Below are 20,713 nucleotides of genomic sequence, written 5' to 3' on the forward strand. Positions count from 1 at the left end.
TCATCACTGACGATCACCCCTAGGTCACGTTCTGCTTCAGTTCTTGTTAGGATCTCGCCATTTAGGGTGTAAGTCTTGCATGGATTTTGGCTGCCCAGGTGCATAACTTTGCATTTTTTGGCATTGAAGCTGAGTTGCCAGGACCTAGACCAGCGCTCCAGTAGGAGTAGGTCGTGCATCATGTTGTCGGGCATTGAAACATCATCTATTGTGCATTTGCCCACTACATTACTTAGTTTGGCGTCATCAGCGAATAATGTTATTTTACCCCTAAGCCCTTCTGCCAAGTCCCTTATAAAGATGTTGAATAGGATTGGGCCCAAGACCGAGCCCTGTGGCACTCCACTGATCACCTCCGTCATTTCAGAGGGTGTGCCGTTCACCACCTCCCTTTGAAGCCTACCTCCAAGCCAGTTCCCAACCCATTTCGTCAATGTGTCACCTAATCCTATAGAACTCATCTTGCTCAGCAACCTGCGGTGTGGTACGCTATCAAATGCTTTGCTAAAGTCCAGGTACACGATGTCCATGGACTCCCCAATATCTAGCTTCCCCGTCACCCAGTCAAAGAAGCTGATCAAGTTGGATTGGCACGATCTCCCTTTTGTAAATCCATGTTGACAGGGATCCCGTAGATTCTCCTCATCCAGGATCTTATCCAATTGGTGTTTTATTAGAGTTTCCATTAGTTTGCTTACTATCGATGTTAGACTCACTGGTCTGTAGTTTGCTGTCTCCATCTTGGAGCCTTTCTTGTGGAGTGGAATGACGTTAGCTGTCCTCCAGTCCGACGGAACGCTGCCTTTGCTAAGGGAGAGGTTGAAGAGGTTGGACAGTGGCTCCGCCAGGACATCACACAGCTCCCTTAGCACCCTGGGGTGTAGGTTGTCAGGCCCCATTGCCTTGTTAACCTTGAGCCTTGATAGCTCACTGTAGACACTGCTGGGCGTAAACTCGAAGTTACTGAACGGATCAACTGAGTCAACCCTTGAACAACATTCAGTAGTTCTGCTTTATCGGAATCTGATTCTGCGCAGTTCCCATCTGGTTTTCTAAGGCGTACTATCCCGTCTGTGTTCTTTTTCCTATCACTAATATACCTGAAGAAGGATTTGTCCCCTTTCTTCATGTTCTTTGCCAGAGTCTCTTCCACTCAAAGTTTGGCCTCCCTGATTGCCGTTTTGACCGCTGCAGACCTCGCCCTTTGTTCTAGTTTAGCTTCCCTAGTCTCCGTTCGTTTGTAGGAAATAAATGCTTTTTTCTTCTCCTTGACGAGGTGCGAGATTTCTGCGGAGTACCATTGGTATTTGTTGTTTGTGTACTGATTTAATGTAGAGGCTTGTCGCTTCATGTATGATAGATTTCAGGGATGACCACATAGCTTCCACATCATTGGTCGTAGCTTGGTTCTGCAGTGTCCGGTGGACGAAATCTCCCATGCGTTCGAAGTCAGTGCCTCGGAAGTTGATACGCTGATCATTCATAAAAGGGTAACTGCTATGTAAGCCATATATCTGTCAAAATCTTCCTGAAGACCTCTGTTGAATCTAGCAAAGGCAAGCCCTAGAAAGCACAGGCTTTGCATTCAACCACCTGGAAACCCAAAGCAGAAATATTAAAAAATGCCTGCTTTCAACAACAAGAACTCCAACTTGTAATCCTAAAGATCCTTTAAAACCAAACATCCCTCAACAGGGACAGCAGTCTTTTTAGTAATTGCTGTCACCAAGGCATCTACCTTAGGTTGCTTAAGTTTCCTTCTGCTCAAGTAGAAAAATCGTTTATCCATGGCTCTACCTTCTCTAAGCCCTGCTTTGGAAGTTTCCCACTCCACTGAAATAAGGGTTTGAATGGTTTGATGAACTGGAAAGTTTTTAGAAGGCTTCCTTCTTCCTGTAAGAACAGGATCTCCTGAAAAACAGGTATTCTGGGCATAAGCATTGAAATACTTAAAGCCTCCAGAGTTTTAGCAATTGTCAGAAGTACTTCTCTTCTGAAACAGCCATACTATTAAAGGATTGGCTCTTTCCATAGGAATTCTGCCATAGCACTAGCCTTAATTCCAAAAGAAGCTTCCTGATCTGAAACTGATTCAGAGAAATTAGACTGGTAGGCCCAATCAATCATCTAGAACCTGCAAACATCTGTGCTTCATTGCAGATGATTCCAGAACCTCTCCTGAAACAGGAGAAACTTCTGGTGCTCACTCTCTTTGAGAACTGTTCAGAAGAAAACCTGGAGAAAAGAGCATCCCTGTTCCCAGGGATCCTCCAGAAGGTTGAATAATTTATAAAGAAACCTCTTCAGCATGAAGAGACCTTTCCTGTCTCAACTTTAGATTTCAAGAGCTTTCACCTTCTCTCTCTGGGAAGAACTGTCTGCAGCTACCTCAGAAGAGGAACAAAACAAAATGGCCACCGTTCCTATGTCTGCAGCACTTGACACTATCTAAACATCTGCACTTTGTCCCAAACCAGATCTTTTATTCCCTGCTAAGAATTCCCTGCTAAGAATTTCCCATTAACCAGATATAAGTTCTTCTGCAGCATTTCAACGGCCCTCACACCAGGAGCACTGTTTGGCACACTCTGCTGGACTTCCATTAGGCCCCAATCCAAGATTCTTTTCATCAGTCTTGAGTGAAAATTTAGACTGGTGCTGCAATCTACACATAGATGGAAGGACAGACCAAAAATCCAAGCAAACAAGAGGGATCCCCCGCTATCTTCGTCCCTTCTAAAGTCTCCCCCTAAGTACTTACAATTTGAAGGTACTGACAAAAATGCAAAGTACAGGCAAAGTTCTTCCCCTGTTTTGAAGATTTCCACCTTCTCTCTCACTCTTTTTTTAAAAGGCATAGGGGAGAACCGGGTAACTACAGACCTGCGAGTCTTACGTCAGTTCCAGGGAAGATGGTTGAAGCACTAATCAAGGATAGCATAGTGCAACACCTGGAAGATCATGACCTGATGAGAGCCAGTCAACACGGCTTCAGGAAGGGGAAGTCATGTTTGACGAACTTACTTCAATTTTTTGAAAAGGTGAACAGACACATCGATAGCAAAGACCCAGTGGATATAATATACTTGGTCTTCCAGAAAGCTTTCGACAAGGTTCCGCACGCAAGGCTTCTGAGGAAACTGCAAAGCCATGGAATAGATAGGGACATACTAAGATGGATAGGCAAATGGCTGGAGAACAGATTGCAGAAGGTGAGCATAAATGGGAATTTCTCGGACTGGGAGAAGGTGACAAGCGGTGTGCCCCAGGGCTCGGTTCTTGGGCCCATCTTATTCAATATCTTCATAAATGACCTGGAAGAAGAAACAACAAGCAATATTATCAAGTTTGCAGCTGACACAAAACTAGGTCGGGCAATTGGGTCACAAAAGGACAGCGAAGAACTACAGAGAGATTTGAACCAGCTAGAGAAGTGGGCGGAAAAGTGGCAGATGAAGTTCAATATAGGAAAATGCAAAGTCATGCACCTGGGCAGGAAAAAAAAAGGAACATGAATATAAAATGTTAGGTGTAACTTTGGGCAAGAGCAAACAAGAAAGGGACCTGGGAGAACTGATAGACAGGACCCTGAAGCTGTCGGCTCAATGCGCAGCGGAGGCAAAGAAAGCGAACAGGATGGGCATGATAAAGAAGGGAATCACGAGTAGATCGGCGGACGTCATAATGCCGCTTTACAGAGCAATGGTCAGACCACACTTGGAGTACTGTATCCAACACTGGTCTCCCTACCTAAAATAAGATATAACCCTGCTGGAGAGGGTGCAGAGGCGAGCCACGAAGCTAGTAAAAGGTATGGAGAATTTGAGCTACAAAGAACGCCTCAGAAAACTGGGATTGTTCATCCTCGAGAAGAGAAGACTGCGAGGAGATATGATAGAGACTTTTAAAATACTAAAAGGATTCGACAAAATAGAGCAAGAAACATCGTTATTCACATTGTCAAATGTGACACATACAAGAGGTCATGGACTGAAACTGAGGGGCAACAGATCCAGGACAAATGTCAGGAAGTTCTGCTTTACATAGCGAGTGGTGGACGCCTGGAATGCTCTCCCAGAGGAGGTTGTGACGGAGACCACCATTCGGGGATTCAAGGGCAAGTTGGATGCACACCGTCTTGCGAATTACATTGAGGGATATGGGTAAACAAGGGATTCATCAGGGAACACCTAGCTTGGCCTCCGCCTGCGCGGGTCACTGGTCTAGATGGACCTAGGGTCTGATCCGGTGAAGGCATTTCTTATGTTCTCCTGGAAATAATTGAGAAAAACAGATGGGGTGGGGGAGAAAAGAGTTGGGAAAGAATGTAGTATCTTGAGTTATCCCACAGCTCCAGTATTTTTTTTAATGGAGCACAAATCATTAAAAGGACATCCATTGCTCAACTAGGTACCAGTTCTCCAACTAACTCAAGAGCTTTACTCCGAAACCAGTCTATCACCATTCTGCTGAAGACACAAATACAGAAGACCTAAAGCTGCATAGTGCCTTTACAGGGCAGGGCTCAAGCCTATTATCTATATCCATGTACTGGTTGGCAGACACAGATCCACAGGTTCTGGACTAGTCTGGTAAGGATGTTAAGGAACAATTAATTTTCTCAATCCAAGATTACTTGTTTTGCAGGTTTCACAAGGAACTTACCCATCTGGGACTGGGACTTTTTTCTGGGCTTTAGGAGCTACAGGGTTGAGTTCACCTGTGAACAGTGCTAGCACTTCCTCAGCTACTTGAACCTCTTTCACTTGAAGCTTCTGAATGTATTTAATCAGCTGCAAGATACAGGATGCCTAAGAAAAACACACAAAACCTGAATCACTCAAAAGAATATGCAAATCTGTCAATAACACAAAAGATGACATTTTGGATATTTTCAATACATTTTCAGGTACCCTTTGTTGCTTTGATCAAAAGCTCCACCAACAGTTAGAAAGAAAGGCAGCCATGTCCTCATCTCTCACAGCCTACCTAATAAGAGGCCATCAGAACTTGCAGTTACTCATATATTAATATATAGTATTTCAAAAGATTAAAATGAACTTTTGCAGAGAATTTATATTCTCCGTACTAGCAAAATCTATTAAGCGACCAATAAAACAATGTATTGCAGAGATTTAAGTAACATATGACTACAGAAAGAGGCAGCCCCACTGGTGATGCATTGGCAGGAACATGGTCATAAATTGACTGACCTGTGGTTTTACAGAATGTAGAATTGAAAAGGGGAGATGATATTTCAAAAGTTTTGTTAAGAAAATAGAAAAAAAGTATATTTAAGTGGAGAATGGTAGCTGAGGGGACTGAATAGGGAAGTGGAGTGGATACTGCTTTGTTTGAAATAATGAGATCGCTCATCATGGTAAGTGACGTTACGATACAAAGGACCTATCCGATGACGTGCTTGCTTTCTGGGCTGTAACAGCTATGGCCTGCTAAATTTCTCCTGTTCTGAGTTGTTTGGCTAGAAGAGTAGTTTTTAAAATGAACAAGTGGTAAGATTGAATTAATTGTGTACAAGACATGTTGGTTGGAAGGGTATGAATGTTTCTGTTATTATAGTTTGTAATCTGTAGAGAACGTGAACAACTTAGCAGTATCTAATTAAGCTGTATGTTTCAACTCCTGAAGATCAAACAAAAACGAAGAGAACCGAATTTCCACAGGAAAAGAATAACAAGTCCAAACAAACAAAACTGTGGAAACACAATGTTCTCGGATCTTTGGGTATAATTTATTCAAAAATTTCCTTGTTAAAAGCAGTAATGATGATGCAGACTAAATCCACATACATCATAAAAGGACCCGACATGGGCCTTGTTTCGGCTAAACACGCTTTCCTCGGGAGGAAGAGAGAGAATACAAGAAAGGTATGGGTTCTCTCTCTCCCTCCAACTTACTACTTATTATGTTTTCATTTTAAATATGTCACTCATTTTTCACAACCGGTCTTTTTTTGTCACCATGCATTATTATAGTTTTCAGATTCAGACCTCAGTGTCTCATGTCACCAGGTGGATTTTCCTATTCACTATTTATACATCTATATAACCCAGTCCACATCTGCACATCAGATGTGGTAGACAACTGGAACGCTCTTCCGGAGTCTGTTATAGGGGAAAACATCCTCCAGGGATTCAAGACAATGTTGGACAGGTTCCTGCTAAACTGGAACGTAAGCAGGCTGGACTCATTTAGAGCGCTGGTCTTTGACCTAAGGGCCGCCGCGTAAGCGGACTGCTGGGCAGGATGGACCACTGGTCTGACCAAGCAGCGGCAATTCTTATGTTTTCCTCTTCACTATTATATTTTATATGTCACATCTGCACATTACACTTTTAGGTGTAGTTCACACTTTATTGTACACCATTTATCTTTAGGACTTCCCAGATGTATACAATTCAATATGTCAATTATTTATGCACTTGATGTAAGAGATAAAATGAATAAAGAATTTTTTAAAAAAAGGGACTTCCCAGACTAACACATAGTTTAAATTCATACCCTAGGATCCCCGAGGAAGGCGTGTTTAGCCAAAACATGGCCCGTGTCAGGTCCTTTTATGATATATGTGGATTTAGTCTGTATCATCATTACTGCTTTTAACAAGGAAATTTTTGAATAAATTATATCCAAAGATCCAAGAACACTGTTTCCACAGTTTTGTTTGTTTGGACTTGTTCAACTCCTGAAGATGCCACGAGCGAAACACAGATCTGTGTTGGGTTGAAAGGAAGTGTGTAAAATCTGGGGGAGCCCAAGAGATAGCCATCGTGCAACTTGGTGCAATTCTGCTACTGCCTTCCTTTTTGCATATCCCCTGCCAGAGGTTCTCAACCATTATCTGCATCATTGTGTTTGCTTTAATATGTTTTGCTGCATTTTTATCTGATTTTACATTGTGTTAATTTTTTATGTAACTTACTGTGTGTACTCTGCATTGAGCTTGGATTCACCCTTGCAAAGGAAGACAATAAAATCCTGTAAATTAAACTACTACTACTAATAATTTCTATAGCACTACTAGACATACGTAGGTTGTACATCAAAACACAGAGACCATCCCTACACAAAAGAGATTAAAATCTAGTCAAGACAGACAAACTGGACAAGAAGGTGCATCAATACACTATGCTCAGATGGGGAAATTAAAGAGGGAATGATAAAACAGATATCGGTGCTTAGAAGGTGGGTTGGAGTTTGGAACTGAAAGCATCTTCAAAGAAGTGGGCTTTGGAGTCTGGATTTGAATACTGACAGAGACAGAGCCTGACGTATCGAGTCAGGCAGTTTGGTCCAGGCATATGATGCAGCAAGGTTGAAGGGACGGAGTCTGGAATTGGTTGTAGAGGAGATGAGTGCAGATAAGAGAGACTTATCTGATGAGCAGTGTGCCTGGGTTGGGGGGGATTATGGGGAGAAATGAGAGAAGAGAGATACTAAGGAGCTGCGGAGCAAATACACTTGTAGGTCAGTAAGAAGAGTTTGAACTGTATGTGGAAACAGATAGAGAGCTAATGAAGTGACTTGAGAGGGGTAATGTAGGCATAGCAACATTGATAGAATATGAAGCAAGCAGCAGAGGTCTGAACTAAAGATTGGAAGGATATAACCCACCTTTTGTTCTCTATAGTTAGGAATAAAAGCTTTTCTTACCCTCTCTTGTACTTCTAGATCTGCGCTCTGCACGAACTGGGGAATTCGGTCAATCATCAGCTGTGTGATCTCCTCTGCTGCTTCCTTCTCACCATCCTGTTCCTTACGATGAAGAACAGAAGCATAGAGCTTTACCAGGTTTTGTACATACACAGCCTGGATGTGCCCTGGCAGAGTTGTGACCTTGGGTCGCAGCATTGCCTCCAGGGTCTGGCTCGGTTCTGGCAGATGTCTGGAAAACATCCAATGGAACTGAAAGTTAGAAAAGAAGAAGTCAAGAAGCTCAGGAAGGACAGGGGAGTCCTAGTCTGCACACCCCAAGAAATAGCTTTCATCCACAAACAGTACAATATGTCTCAATTTGCTGGAAATGGAATATAAATATGCATTTTCAGAGAGAATTAAGGGAACAATGTTGGAAGATTTACAAGGATAACATTTACATCTACTATGAGTCATATATAACTATCAGTTAACTGCTCATTTGGACCTGGGTTTGGAAGAGCGATTAAAGGGGAACTTCTGCTCATCTTTATGGTGTCCAAAACCATCCCCAAACAGCACAGTTTGGGAGCTCAGCTCCTTAACTGGCTCCCATTTTGAAAAATCCAGTAACTAATGGGAAGATAGCAAAAAGATCTACATACATGCACAGAGCCGCCGCCCCCCCTCCACCTCCCTCCCACAAATGATCCTTCTCTTTAGAGTTTTGAGGGGGTTTGTAAAATGGCTGCTTCTGCTGTACATTTAAGTAACATACAATACATGTTTATAAAATATACTTAAGATGTGACCATCCCAATTTGAATGATCCTTTTCCCAATTAGAAGGCTTATACAAAATTGGGCTTTATTTCCAACTGTAAAACCTTTGATGGGGAAAAATCACCGACATGGAACATTCATGTGGAATCCTTCAGGGCTCACCTCTATCCTCTCTTATTTAGTGTATACATTGGCAATTTGGGGACTTTGATTCAAAAATAGGAAGTTGTTTGTTTTTCTTTTTTTTTTTTTTCAAATTCTTTATTCATTTTTTCCATCTTACAACAAGTACACAATATTACATCATTTAAAACTTTTATACATCACTTGAATTTCTTGTTTTTCTTATGGCCGTGATTTCCAATTAGCTTTGCCTATTGTTTTCTTAAGGGTAACAGTTTCTAAATCTCTACCTGTGTGGGCAGACTGGATAGGCCACATGGTCTTTATTTATCTATCTTAATTTTTCTATGTTCCTAACTTTTCTAATTCTGCATAGTACTAGTCATAAGTGATTGTGCAGTTTTGTGAATCAGCAAGGACTGGTTAGATCTCTTAGGTCTCAATCAAATTTTCAGATTGGCGATATCATCTGTGAAGGAAGTTGGTCTCTATTAAGGACAGAACAATTACTTGAAAAGCACTAAAGATTTAGGAGAGGTATTCATCAATAGGCACCAACTGCGTTAGCATGAGGTAAATGTTAAAGACATCCATTATTTTGCTATGGGTGTCTTTAGAGTTTAGTGTGTGCTAAATGTGGTAGCACCTGCTGATGAATTTCCCCTCTTAGATTTCTCTTCTCTGGATCTCAGACTGGATCCTAGCTATATTTTCTCTCAAAAGGAAACTCAAGATTTGGCTCTTTTTTTTTCTTTTTTTAAAATTTTTATTTATAAAATTTTCATTCTTACAATAAATGAATAGCATAATATTTAATTTATAATAATTATAGTTGTATGTACAATATCATATCATATATATTGAATCCCTTTCCCCTGTTATTTGTTTTTTTCATTTTTTCTCATATTAATTTCTATATTTCCCTCCCTAACCCTATATTATTATTATCAATGTGTTAAGATATCTGATCTTTAGAATATTTTGTCAATGGATCCCATATTTTCTTAAAATTTTTTATATTTCCTTGTTGTAATGCCAATATTTTCTCCATTTTATAAATGTGACACACCGAGTTCCACTAGAATGTATAATTTAGCTTGGTATAATCCTTCCAATTTTGTGTGATTTGCTGCATGGCAACTCCTGTCAATATTAAAAGCAATTTGTTATTGTTTGCTGATATTGGACTTTGTGTTCTCATTGCAGTACCAAATAATATGGTATCATATGAGAGACCAATATGATTTTCTAGTAATATGTTAATTTGGGGCCAAATTAAATTCCAAAAGGCTTTTATGCAAGGACAAAAAAAAATTAAATGATCTAATGTCCCTACTTCTATTTTACAATGCCAGCATCTATTAGATCTAGTATTATCTATTTTTTGCAAGCGCGTCGGGGTCCATAACACTCTATGTAATAAAAATATCCATGTTTGACTCATAGATGCTGACTTTGTTAATCTTAATCTCCAGGACCAGAATTAACAAATTAAGATTATAAATAAATGCTGATCTTTTGAAATGGGGGAAGGTATATTTTATACATACTGCACTCCATTTCCTTTTATTATTATTTTTTATTTTTCTTTGATGGGTTTATAGGCGTGTGAGGGATTTATGGGTGGTTCTGCTATGAGAGGGCTTTTGTAGGAGGTATTATGTGTGTTGTAAATTGTAGCCTGCCTAGCTCTCTTTTGTGGATAAGGTGCAGGATATAAATGTTACATTTTTCTTCTACTGTAGTAAAAATGTGATAAACAGTTTATGAAAAGAAAGAGGGAAATTAACATTAGAGGTTAAATTAGTTTTGAACATGTCATGAACAATCCGTTTAACAATATTAAATATTTAATCAGCGCCATACTCCCTAGAACTCATTTTCTTTCTCTGCCCAATATTCCCAGTACTCCTTCTTGTAGTTTCCCATCCTCATAACCTTTACTTTTACAGTTCTAAAAAGCTTTCATTTGGAATACTAACTTTCTAATTTTGTGAAGCAACTCCTTTTTGTGTCTCTAGCGCTTTTTCAAGTTTTCCTCAATTAGAGACCTACATAAATAAACCCACTAGTCAGCAGAATGGATGAGCTGACCCCTAGCATTTTCATATTATCTTCATCTAAGTCTACCTGCCTCCTAGGAAACATTCTTGGAATACTAGCTCAGTGGCACTTACTCTGAGAACTCTCCACAGATCCAGGCAGCCGCATACAGCACCTCACAAATGCCATTCCTCTGAGTATTGCTGGTCAGCAGGTGGGAATTGTCCAGAAGCACGGCCATTTGGGACACTGCAAACATTCGAATGGCCTTGACTCGGATAGCTACATCCAGCATCTGAGCTGCTATCAGGTGCCCATGTCGAGTACCTTCCAATCGAGTCAGTTCCACCAGGATACTTATATACCTAATGCATAAAAATTAAGGTAATCATAATTTTTAGATGTCTCTTTTAAAAAGATAACTTATACAAAGAAAATTGTTAAAACAATAACAGAACAAAGCATAAACAATTAGATACTTCAGCTCCCATGTTTCTAAGACTACTGGTACAGTTTTCTGTACCATTACTTGATATACATCATGACTATCATGTAGAGAATGACACAGTGGCTGTAACCCGTGGCTAGCTGTGGGTAACCCGCCAAAACGGTGGGAGGGGGGAAGAAAAAGTGCTCACTGCAGGTATGGGGACAAGGTCATCCACTGCACCGTGGAGCAGTGAATGGCCTTGTCCCCAGTTAAAGAAGGGAACGCACACAGTCACCAATCACGTGCAGCCCTCTCCCTCCTTCCTACCTACCCAAATCTATCTATCTCCCTCTCTCCCCCTTACCATCGTGGTGCGTTTTAAGATAACTTGTTCAAAGCCGTCGGAGCCTGCAAGCAGTTGCGTGTGTTTGTGGGCAGAAGCTTCTCCTCCGATGCAAGCTTTCACCCACAAACGCATGCAACTGCTCGCAGGCTCCGACAGCTTTGAACAAGTTATCTTAAAATGCGCTGTGAAGGTAAAGGGAAGGGAGGGAGATGCTCGGATCGCGCGAGGGGTGCCGAAGGGTGGTGAGGTGGTGAGAGAGAAGGATGGTGGAGGAAAGGAACAGACGATGAAGGGAAATGGGGAAGACAGAGTGGGGAGAAGACATTGAAGGGAAATGGGGAAGACAGAGTGGGGAGAAGATGCTGAAGGGAAATGGGGAAGACAGAGTGGGGAGAAGACGCTGAAGGGAAATGGGGAACAGAGATTGGGGAGAAGAAGCTGGAAGGGAAAAAGACAGAGATGCCAGACTATGGGGGGAACGGAGGGAATAAGTTGGGTGCCAGACCAATTTGGGGGGGGGGAGGTGAAGGGAGAAGCACAGTAACAGAGCAAATGGAAGACGCAGAGAGAAGATAGATAGTGGATGAAAGGAATTGAATGAAAAGATGAGGAAAGCAGAAACCAGACAACAAAGGAAGAAAAAAAATTTTTTTTTTTTTTTTGCTTTAGGATAAAGTAGTATATTAGTTGTGTTTATAAAAATTTATAAACAAAGCCCTGCCAGCTAAACATCTCTTTCTCTAGTTCAGCAGCCAGAACTTTGATTTATAAGGAAGGAATAAGCTAAATATTGCAGTACTGAGGCTTGTATGGATGCTGCAGAGATAGTAGCCGCGGGGACGGGGCGGGGACAGTGGTCGCGGGGACAGGGACAAATTTTTCCCCGTGTCATTCTCTACTATCATGTATTTGGTTTTAGACCATAGCAAAAAAAAATAAAATAAAATCTACGAACCACTCAAAGTTGGTAATGTACTGATAATTTGACTGGCTACAGATATCAATGATTTTGGTCAGCAGTTCATCCCTGTATGTTGTTCCTTCTGCTTTGTCCACATGTAGCATTAATTTCTTCACAATCTCCATCAGGTTCTTCTTTGATACCTGGTTTCAAGTTGAACAAGTAATTATCAGCTGTACACCCTAAAAATAAATATGCCACCAAAATCTTCACTATTTTGGCTCCTACCAGGCCTGTGTAATGATTACTTGAGTGTGGTGCTGGGTCATGGCAATGTGTCATCAAAACCTAAACCAATGATGATCAGCAGCAGCAGCAGTCTCCTGCCTGCTCATAAGTATGTCTTATTAGATAAGAGCAGTGTATCGTAGCGAGAGGCATGTCCTGTAGACAATCAGCTGGCGCCAGTACCTCTCCTTCTCTCTGGCCCTCTTCCCTGCTGGCACCCCCTCCCCCCCCCCAACTAGCATCTCAGGGCTTGTCTGGAGGGCCTTCGTGCATGACATCATCGTGGAAATGTCTGAAGGCCTTGAGCCACAGCAACTATGTTTAATGTGCCGCAGATTGAGAAGTTTGCGGGTTTCAGGCACACAGCAGTGCATGCAGTAATTGAATGTGGAGGGTATTATTTTGTGTGCACTGCAATATAATCAGATACAAGATATTCAACAATACTAAAAGTACCAATGGATTCTACAATTCATTTACTAGAAGTAAGATGCACCCATCTGCTTTCACAATATTTTTCATATTTCTTTTAACATACCAGTAACTTTCTGTTGATTACATACCATACTTAAAATAAATCCAGCAAATCATATTGCTAATTCCAAACTAATAAACCATGCATCAAGGTTAAATAATTTTAACCTGAAGAACTAGAGAGGCACTGCAGATGAAGAACTTAGCAATTTACCATTCCATAGAGAAGATCTAAAGCTCGGAGGCGAATAGATTCATCCTTGTCATCCAGACACTGGAGAATAAGGTCTTTGTGGGATTGGACAGACTTTGGATGGGTCTTCAGGATTTTCGACATTGCCAATAGACCAAGGTATTTTACTGAAAAAGGAGGCCACAACACAGATTAATCCCTTAAGTTCACCAGGTTGAGGAAAAACACGTCCATAAGCATGTAACAATTTCAAGAACACCAAAAGTAGAGAGAATAAGTAAAATGAGTATGAAGATTAAGCTCCCCTACTCCCCTTCCTCTGAATCTTGTTACTTCTTCAAGCTAGCTGCTCCTGTGCAATTCTTGGCTTAGTCATTTTGGTGAATGTGGCACAAAATTTTACACACTAGAATGAACTGACTCACATAAGAAAAAATACAAGTGATGGCATGCATCCAAGAGTATTTGGGGCAAATTAGGCAAAACATTTCCTGAATAACCTCTCACCCAGTGGGATTATGTAGAGACATTTTTTAAGACACTGGGTTTTAGAAGCATGCAGGAAAACATTTTAAAACATCATATGAAAAGAGATTTTCACGCAGTACAGGATAAAATCTATTCCTTTCCACTCGTGTCAGCCACAGGAAAGCTACAAGTCATACTTACAATTCTGGTCAGAATCTTCAATTAGAATTCTTAACTTCTGAACACAAAGCTGAAAAGAAAAAGTATTTCTCACTAATACACACCTCTTGCACATACTTAATCCATTCAAAAAGGTACATTTAAATATTAAACATCTTTTCAAGTACCTGAATGCTGGCACTGTGGTTAGGCATTCCAGACGATAAAGATATCAACACTAGATTACAAATGGAGGAAAGAAAAAAAAAAAAAAAGATCAAAACTCTTGGGTCAAAGCAGAACCAACACAATACTATTGGTTTCTTCACAAAAGTTTTGCAGTGGTTGATTCTGCAAATTGGCACAAGCACAGCAATTTCTCCAAAACATGTAAATTAATTGTTGTTGCTACTGTATTACATACTAGCTGATCACCCGGCGTTGCTCAGATATCCCAATCTCAGCAGCAAGAATAGCCCTCTTTATGGGGCTGAACTTGGACTTAAATGGCATCGGGAGTATCTCAGCAAGCTCGAAAACTATGGATTAGACACTTATCTTTCATATCCTGTAGTCGGGCCTCACGCTGCTGTACTGTCTCTGAAGCTCTAGATGTAGCAGCTCTCTCTTTAATATCCTGTAGTCGGGCCTTATGCTGCTGGACAATCTCTGAAACTCTAGATGTAGTTTTGATTGCACTTGGCCAATTACATTACGTTTTCTTGGAGGCATTGTTACAGTAATGACAGCACAGCACAATGTGACATCATTCCTCAAGCTTCACACAATTGGTCAAAGCAATATCTGTCTTTTCGATGATTCATTACATGTCACCCCCACAGTATTTTTCCCAGATAGTAATTGATATGTATACCAAGTTTGGTTGAAATCTGTCCATGCGTTTCGGAGTTATGCTGGAACATACATACATACATCCGATTTTATATGTATAGATTGATGATGCTAACTTCTATGTATACTGTGTTTTATTTTTCTTAATTGTTTTATCATGTTATCATGTTTTACCACTGTGGTGTCAGTAGAAGAAGGTATTGATGCCCCAGGTGGTTGGTGAGGCCCCACTTGGAGTATTGTGTTCCATTTAGAAGACAATATTTGGCAAAGGACATAAGACGACTTGAAGCGGTCCAGAGGAGGACGATGAAAATGATAGGAGGTTTGCACCAAAAGACGTATGAGGAGAGACTGGAAGCCCTGAATATGTATACCCTAGAGGAAAGGAGGGACAGGGGAAATATGATTCAGACGTACAAGTACTTGAAAGGTATTAACGTAGAACAAAATATTTTCAAGAGAAAGGAAAATGGTAAAACCAGAGGGCATAATTTGAGGCTGAGGGGTGGGAGACTCAAGAGCAATGTAAGGAAATTCATCTTTACAGAGAGGGTAGTAGATGCCTGGAATGCGTGCCCGAGAGAGGTGGTAGAGACGAAAATGGTGACGGAGTTCAAAAAAGCATGTGATGAACACAGAGGATATAGAATCAGAAAATAATAATAAATATTGAAGAACTAAGGCCAGTACTGGGCAGACTTGCAAGGTCTGTATCTGTATATGGCCGTTTGGTTGAGGATGGGCTGGGGAGGGCTTCAATGGCTGGGATGGTGTAGATGGGCTGGACTGAGCTTTGACGGAGACTTCAGTAGTTGGAACCTAAGCACAGTACCGGGTAGAGCTTTGGATTCTTGCCCAGAAAAAGCTAAGAAGAAGAAAAAAAAAATTTTAATTGAATCAGGTTGGGCAGACTGGATGGACCATTTGGGTCTTTATCTGCTGTCATCTACTATGTTATGTGTTACTATGTTTGACCATTCAGGGATATATCAAATTTTAATAAAAGATATTACTCAGCATTAATCACAAAATGAAAACCAAGATGGAGAATTTATGAATTAAAAGAAATGAAGTAATTTCACACAAGCAACAAGCTATCAAAGGAAACCATAATTGCCTTCAAAATCTAACTTGGCAGTTTCCTCTAACTCAATCTGAATCACAACTGGGATTCAGCACCACAAGCATTTACCTGGAAATTTTTCCTTTATTTGAAATACCCCACCTACCCACCACCAATGTAACCAGCTTGGAAACCTCAGTAAGTCTTCAGCTGGTTTCTCTTTTAGAACCCTACAATCAGGAGCCAATAGATCTTAGTACTTCCAACCATCATGCAACAGTGTTTCCTCTAAATTGTTCATCCATGCACCTTTTTTGGACTGCTGTGCAACAAAGTTAGCAAGACCTTCTCTACCTCCCCTTCTGCTACTACCCCTGCCACTGCTTCTCCATACCAGTGTAAAGCCTTCATAGGGTCAAAATCTGCTAGTCTCTATAACTGCAGCTGCCAGCCCTGCCCCATCTGATGTCACCTTCCCCTTCTGGTAGGGTTACTATATGACTCCAGAAAAGAAAAAAAAAAAAAAAAGGACGGATTGAGACATCCTGCTTTTACTTCCACTTAAAGCAATGGAAGTAAAACGTGGATGTCTCAATCCGTCTTTTTTTCTGGAGCTATATTGTAACCCTACCTTCTGGGGCAGAACAAGCAGCCATGGGTAAGACTACAACCCTGCAAGTGATTTTGCTGTTTTTGCTGATGCTGTTGCTGCTATGATGAAGAGGCAGTAGATGGGAGACCAGATGCTGAATGAAAGAGTGGGAGAGAGAGGATAGAGTTAGTGAAAAACTAGGGAATAAAAGGAAGTGGTATAGGACAGTCAGGGTTAACCTTTTCCTATCGTAATAAATTTTACGTTACCCTGGTTCCAATCGTAATTATTTTAGCAAAGTTTTGTATTATTCACTGTTATCATTTACGGCTATTGTTAACATAATGTAAATAAGTCATAAGTCTGTAAATTCAAAGAAGAAGGACACGGTACTACTCGAAAGGGTCCAGAGAAGAGCGACTAAGATAGTTATGGGGTTGGAGGAGCTGCCGTACAGCGAAATATTAGAGAAACTGGGCCTCTTCTTCCTCGAACAGAGGAGATTGAGAGGGGACAAGATCAAAACATTCAAGGTACTGAAGGGGATAGATTTAGTAGATAAGAACAGGTTGTTCACCCTCTCCAAGGTAGGGAGAACAAGAGGGCACTCTCTAAAGTTGAAAGGGGATAGATTCCGTACAAACGTAAAGAAGTTCTTCTTCACCCAGAGAGTGGTAGAAAACTGGATCGCTCTTCCGGAGTCTGTCATAGGGGAAAACACCTTCCAGGGATTCAAGACAAAGTTAGACAAATTCCTGCTGAACAAGGAAGTACACTGATAGGGCTGGTCTCGGTCAGTGCACTGGTCTTTGACCCGAGGGCCGCCGCGTGAGCGGACTGCTGGGCATGATGGACCACTGGTCTGACCCAGCAGCGGCAATTCTTATGTTCTAACTGCTCCTTCCTTATTATCCCTCCAGATTGACCCAACCTGATAGGATGTACCAAAGCAGTGACCTTTAAGAGTAGGACTCCAGAAACCCAGCAGACAAAATGTATATGCCAAAGGCCGCACCCTGAATATCCACTCAATGTTAACAAAGGAACGCAGTAAAAGATCAAACTGCTGCCCTTCAAATTTCCTGAGGCAGAACCAGTGCAAGCCTTCCTCCCATACAAAATTACTTACCACCAGCACAACACAACCCATTTAACATCAAGCATTGAGACACAAATTCTTGAAGCTCTAGAAATGGCATTAATCTTTCTGAACCTGGTAGAATGAACACCACAACTCCACCCACAAAATTCCCAGGAAAACAAATGACTATAAGCACTCTTCATATGAGTGTATGAAAAGGAGCACAAATTAAAATATAAACAGTTAATATAACAGTTAATAGCAGACACCAACACTTACCTGCTATTACTGTGTTCACACATTCATAGAGAAGGGACATGGCTGAAGTGCTAAGAGGTAGAAAGAAAAACTATTTCAGAAAGAAAAATCTCCCTCCACCCATAAAACAGGTCAAGTGATTATTTTGTGCATTTAGCGGAGAGGTGTCTTCAAGCAGTGTAGTCAAGAGACCAAAAACAAATGTGCAGAAAGATACAGAAATATGCCCCACTGTATTAGGTGCCACAAATGGAATTTTCAAACATGCTTGGATAAATAAGAGTTTATTAACTCCAGAAGCAATGGGGTACCTAGCTTGGTTGCTATTTGGGGCAGAGCACCCTCCCTCCTCCAGGCATATCACCCCCAACCAAAGCAGTAAGGAGGTGCACCAAACAGTCGTGGAGCAGCAGCATACAGGTACATTGCTGTTGGCTCTGGCAGACCTCGCCCCCTCCGACATCAGCCAGCAGAGCCGACAGCTATGCACCTGTACACTGGGGCTCTGTGACTACTCGCTGCACTGGAGTGAACCACATCCACCACCCTGCCCTTGGTATGCCACTGTCCAGTAGGAAGCTCTTTGGCCTGAAACAAGTACTGTAGCAAGTGTTAGCAGTAAGAAGACTGAGATCATACTCCACACACTCTGGCTTAAGAACAAGGTTCATTACTGTCATGACATATGTAAAATGAACCTAACTGGAGATATTATCCGAGACAGAAATGTACAGGGCAGTCTACCACCCCACCCCACCCCAAAAAAAAAAAAAAAAAAGAGACATCAGAAAATTGATGGGGGGGGGGAAGGTATCAAAACACAGATTTGAGAGTCTTAGAAAACCAGATTGTGCTGCATCTCTCACAGAAAGCTACGGTTTACAGTTCTTCTGCCACAAGTTTTACAGGGAATTAACCTATATAAAAAGAGGGGGGTTTAAACATACCTATGTATGAGATTGGTGAGTGGCTCAATCAGCTTCTTTCCCAGCCTAGGTTCTAGTGGGGTAAGTGCACCAAACTATTTGTACAAGGGGGGGAAAATACATTTTTCAGAGTTCATCATTTAGTAGAGCTAATTCCAGGTGAAGACACTTTCAAAGCACCTTCTCAAAAAGGTTCACACATTCCTTTATACACCCCTATCTGCCAGGAGACAACAGACTGTACACAAATGCTTCATTATTTGAAGGAAGCAATAGCATGTGCTAGATCAATGTGATTGGGCTGGTCAGTTTTCTCTCAAGTTAATTTGGCTCTAAATTAATATTTGACAAGAGCTTTCTCTTGAATATTTTCTTTTACAGGATGCTCTTGATAAGACTACAATTATCCAGAGGAACAATGCAGTCACTTCCTGGCAAAGATATAAGTGTCCAAATAGTAGAACCCTTCAGACACTAGTGCTGCCAATACCGTCCGTTCAATAATTCAGAAATGGAATTGGCTAACATTCTTATTCTCCTGGGGGGAATGTATGGAATGAAAAAGAGCTTTCAATAATGGACATCAGTATGAGCCCTTCAAATTAGACACGAGGGATTGTGGGCTCAGGCAGAAACTCATAGGTGACCAGCACCAGGCATCAGTCTAAATAAGAACTGCCTCATACATCATTTAGTCCTGTTTTGTGTAATCACATGGTGTAAGTCATTTTCAAACATTCTCACCAGGGGAAAACGAGCAATGAGGAAATTAATAAAAATTACAAAATAATGAAAAATATGGTGAAAATAAGTAAATAAGCTCCCAAAACGTCACAGTGTAAAAAGTGCTTGAAATCCTTGGAATTCTTAAAGTGCAAGTGTAAATCTTGTCAAAAAATTCATGCAAAAAAGCTCTTTTTCATTTCATACATTCCCCCCCAGGAGAATAAGAGTGTTAGCCAATTCCATTGCTGGACTAAGATATAAGTGTAACATCTGACCTATGAACCAAGCATGGTGCCTTGTAACCAAGAACCTGTACAACACTGGAAAAAAGGGGAAGGAGAAGTTAATGCCCCAAATCTAACCTCTCAAGGGATCCAGAAGTATTAGAATTATTATTAAGGCAGGATGATTCAAATATTAAAGTACAAATAAAACTCTCAGTAGATCATCAAGAGAGCCACCACTTTCTGCAGCCTGGCAATCATGTAGATTCCTACTAATGAAAAGTGAGAGCCAAAACCCTCTCACGTGGCTGAAACTGACCACTGAACTTCTGCTGTATGGTTTTGAAAACCTGGTGGTCATGTCATGTACTGCGACACTGAGGGAAGAGAAGTAATTGTATGTGTTATGTTGCCATCTTCATACTGCAGCTTTTTCTCACTTTATTAGAGTGTTAATTATAAAATCCTGAAGTGAGAGATTGCTCTTCCTCACCACATATGTGCTAATAAGCACACGAGCCTGGAATCCACGGTAGCTAGCAGAGAAGTGAGAAACTTGCCAGTTTTATAATTTTTATCAGGACCCAATTATTGGTCGATGAGGTCATCAGTTTAAAAAAAAGCGGCGCTAAGGAAAGGTAGTTTTTAGGATTGCGTCTTGCCAATTCACAAATGACATTCACCGCGGCAGACTGGACACCTAGGAACAAACACAGGAAACATTGATTCAACAAATGTAATAAAGCTTCACATGAATACAGATTCTGCAAAATAGAACAGCAAAAGCAGTTCACACACCCACACATACAAACTGCCTCCCCACAGAAAACAAAAAAACAGTTCTACCACCTTACAGAAATGAGTAGCAGCTCAAACATTTGCCCGATAACATGGAGGGAACAATTTCCACCAATTGCTCTCCCTTTCATCACAACTACCATTCCACTTTAAGCAAAATTATCACCCAAGCCACAGGTTCTAAAATTACACATTAAAAAGCTCTAAAATCAGCAACTATCAATGCTTGCTGAGAATTTGGATTCTTTCCCAAGCTATTTCTATGTTTAATTTATGATGCATCCCAAGAACCAAAACACAGACAAAAATAGAGAAAAATAAACCAAC

The 20,713-nt window shown here is 41.0% G+C and overlaps 1 protein-coding gene across 2 annotated transcripts in view; it reads right to left on the reverse strand.

The window, feature by feature from the left end:
• Window positions 1-20,713, reverse strand: part of AP3D1 (adaptor related protein complex 3 subunit delta 1) — a 136,953-nt gene that overhangs the window by 77,389 nt on the left and 38,851 nt on the right. For both annotated transcript variants that reach the window (XM_033954609.1, XM_033954610.1), the window contains exons 7-16: window positions 20,149-20,288; window positions 18,660-18,733; window positions 17,734-17,783; window positions 14,052-14,101; window positions 13,906-13,954; window positions 13,258-13,403; window positions 12,336-12,484; window positions 10,739-10,969; window positions 7,675-7,906; window positions 4,666-4,811 (exon numbers count right to left, since the gene is read on the reverse strand). In XM_033954609.1, the coding sequence (XP_033810500.1) occupies window positions 4,666-4,811; window positions 7,675-7,906; window positions 10,739-10,969; window positions 12,336-12,484; window positions 13,258-13,403; window positions 13,906-13,954; window positions 14,052-14,101; window positions 17,734-17,783; window positions 18,660-18,733; window positions 20,149-20,288 (1,267 nt within the window). The remainder of the gene's footprint in view (window positions 1-4,665; window positions 4,812-7,674; window positions 7,907-10,738; window positions 10,970-12,335; window positions 12,485-13,257; window positions 13,404-13,905; window positions 13,955-14,051; window positions 14,102-17,733; window positions 17,784-18,659; window positions 18,734-20,148; window positions 20,289-20,713) is intronic.

Source organism: Geotrypetes seraphini, chromosome 8 (assembly GCF_902459505.1).
Source record: "Geotrypetes seraphini chromosome 8, aGeoSer1.1, whole genome shotgun sequence".
Classification (NCBI taxonomy): Eukaryota; Metazoa; Chordata; class Amphibia; order Gymnophiona; family Dermophiidae; genus Geotrypetes; species Geotrypetes seraphini.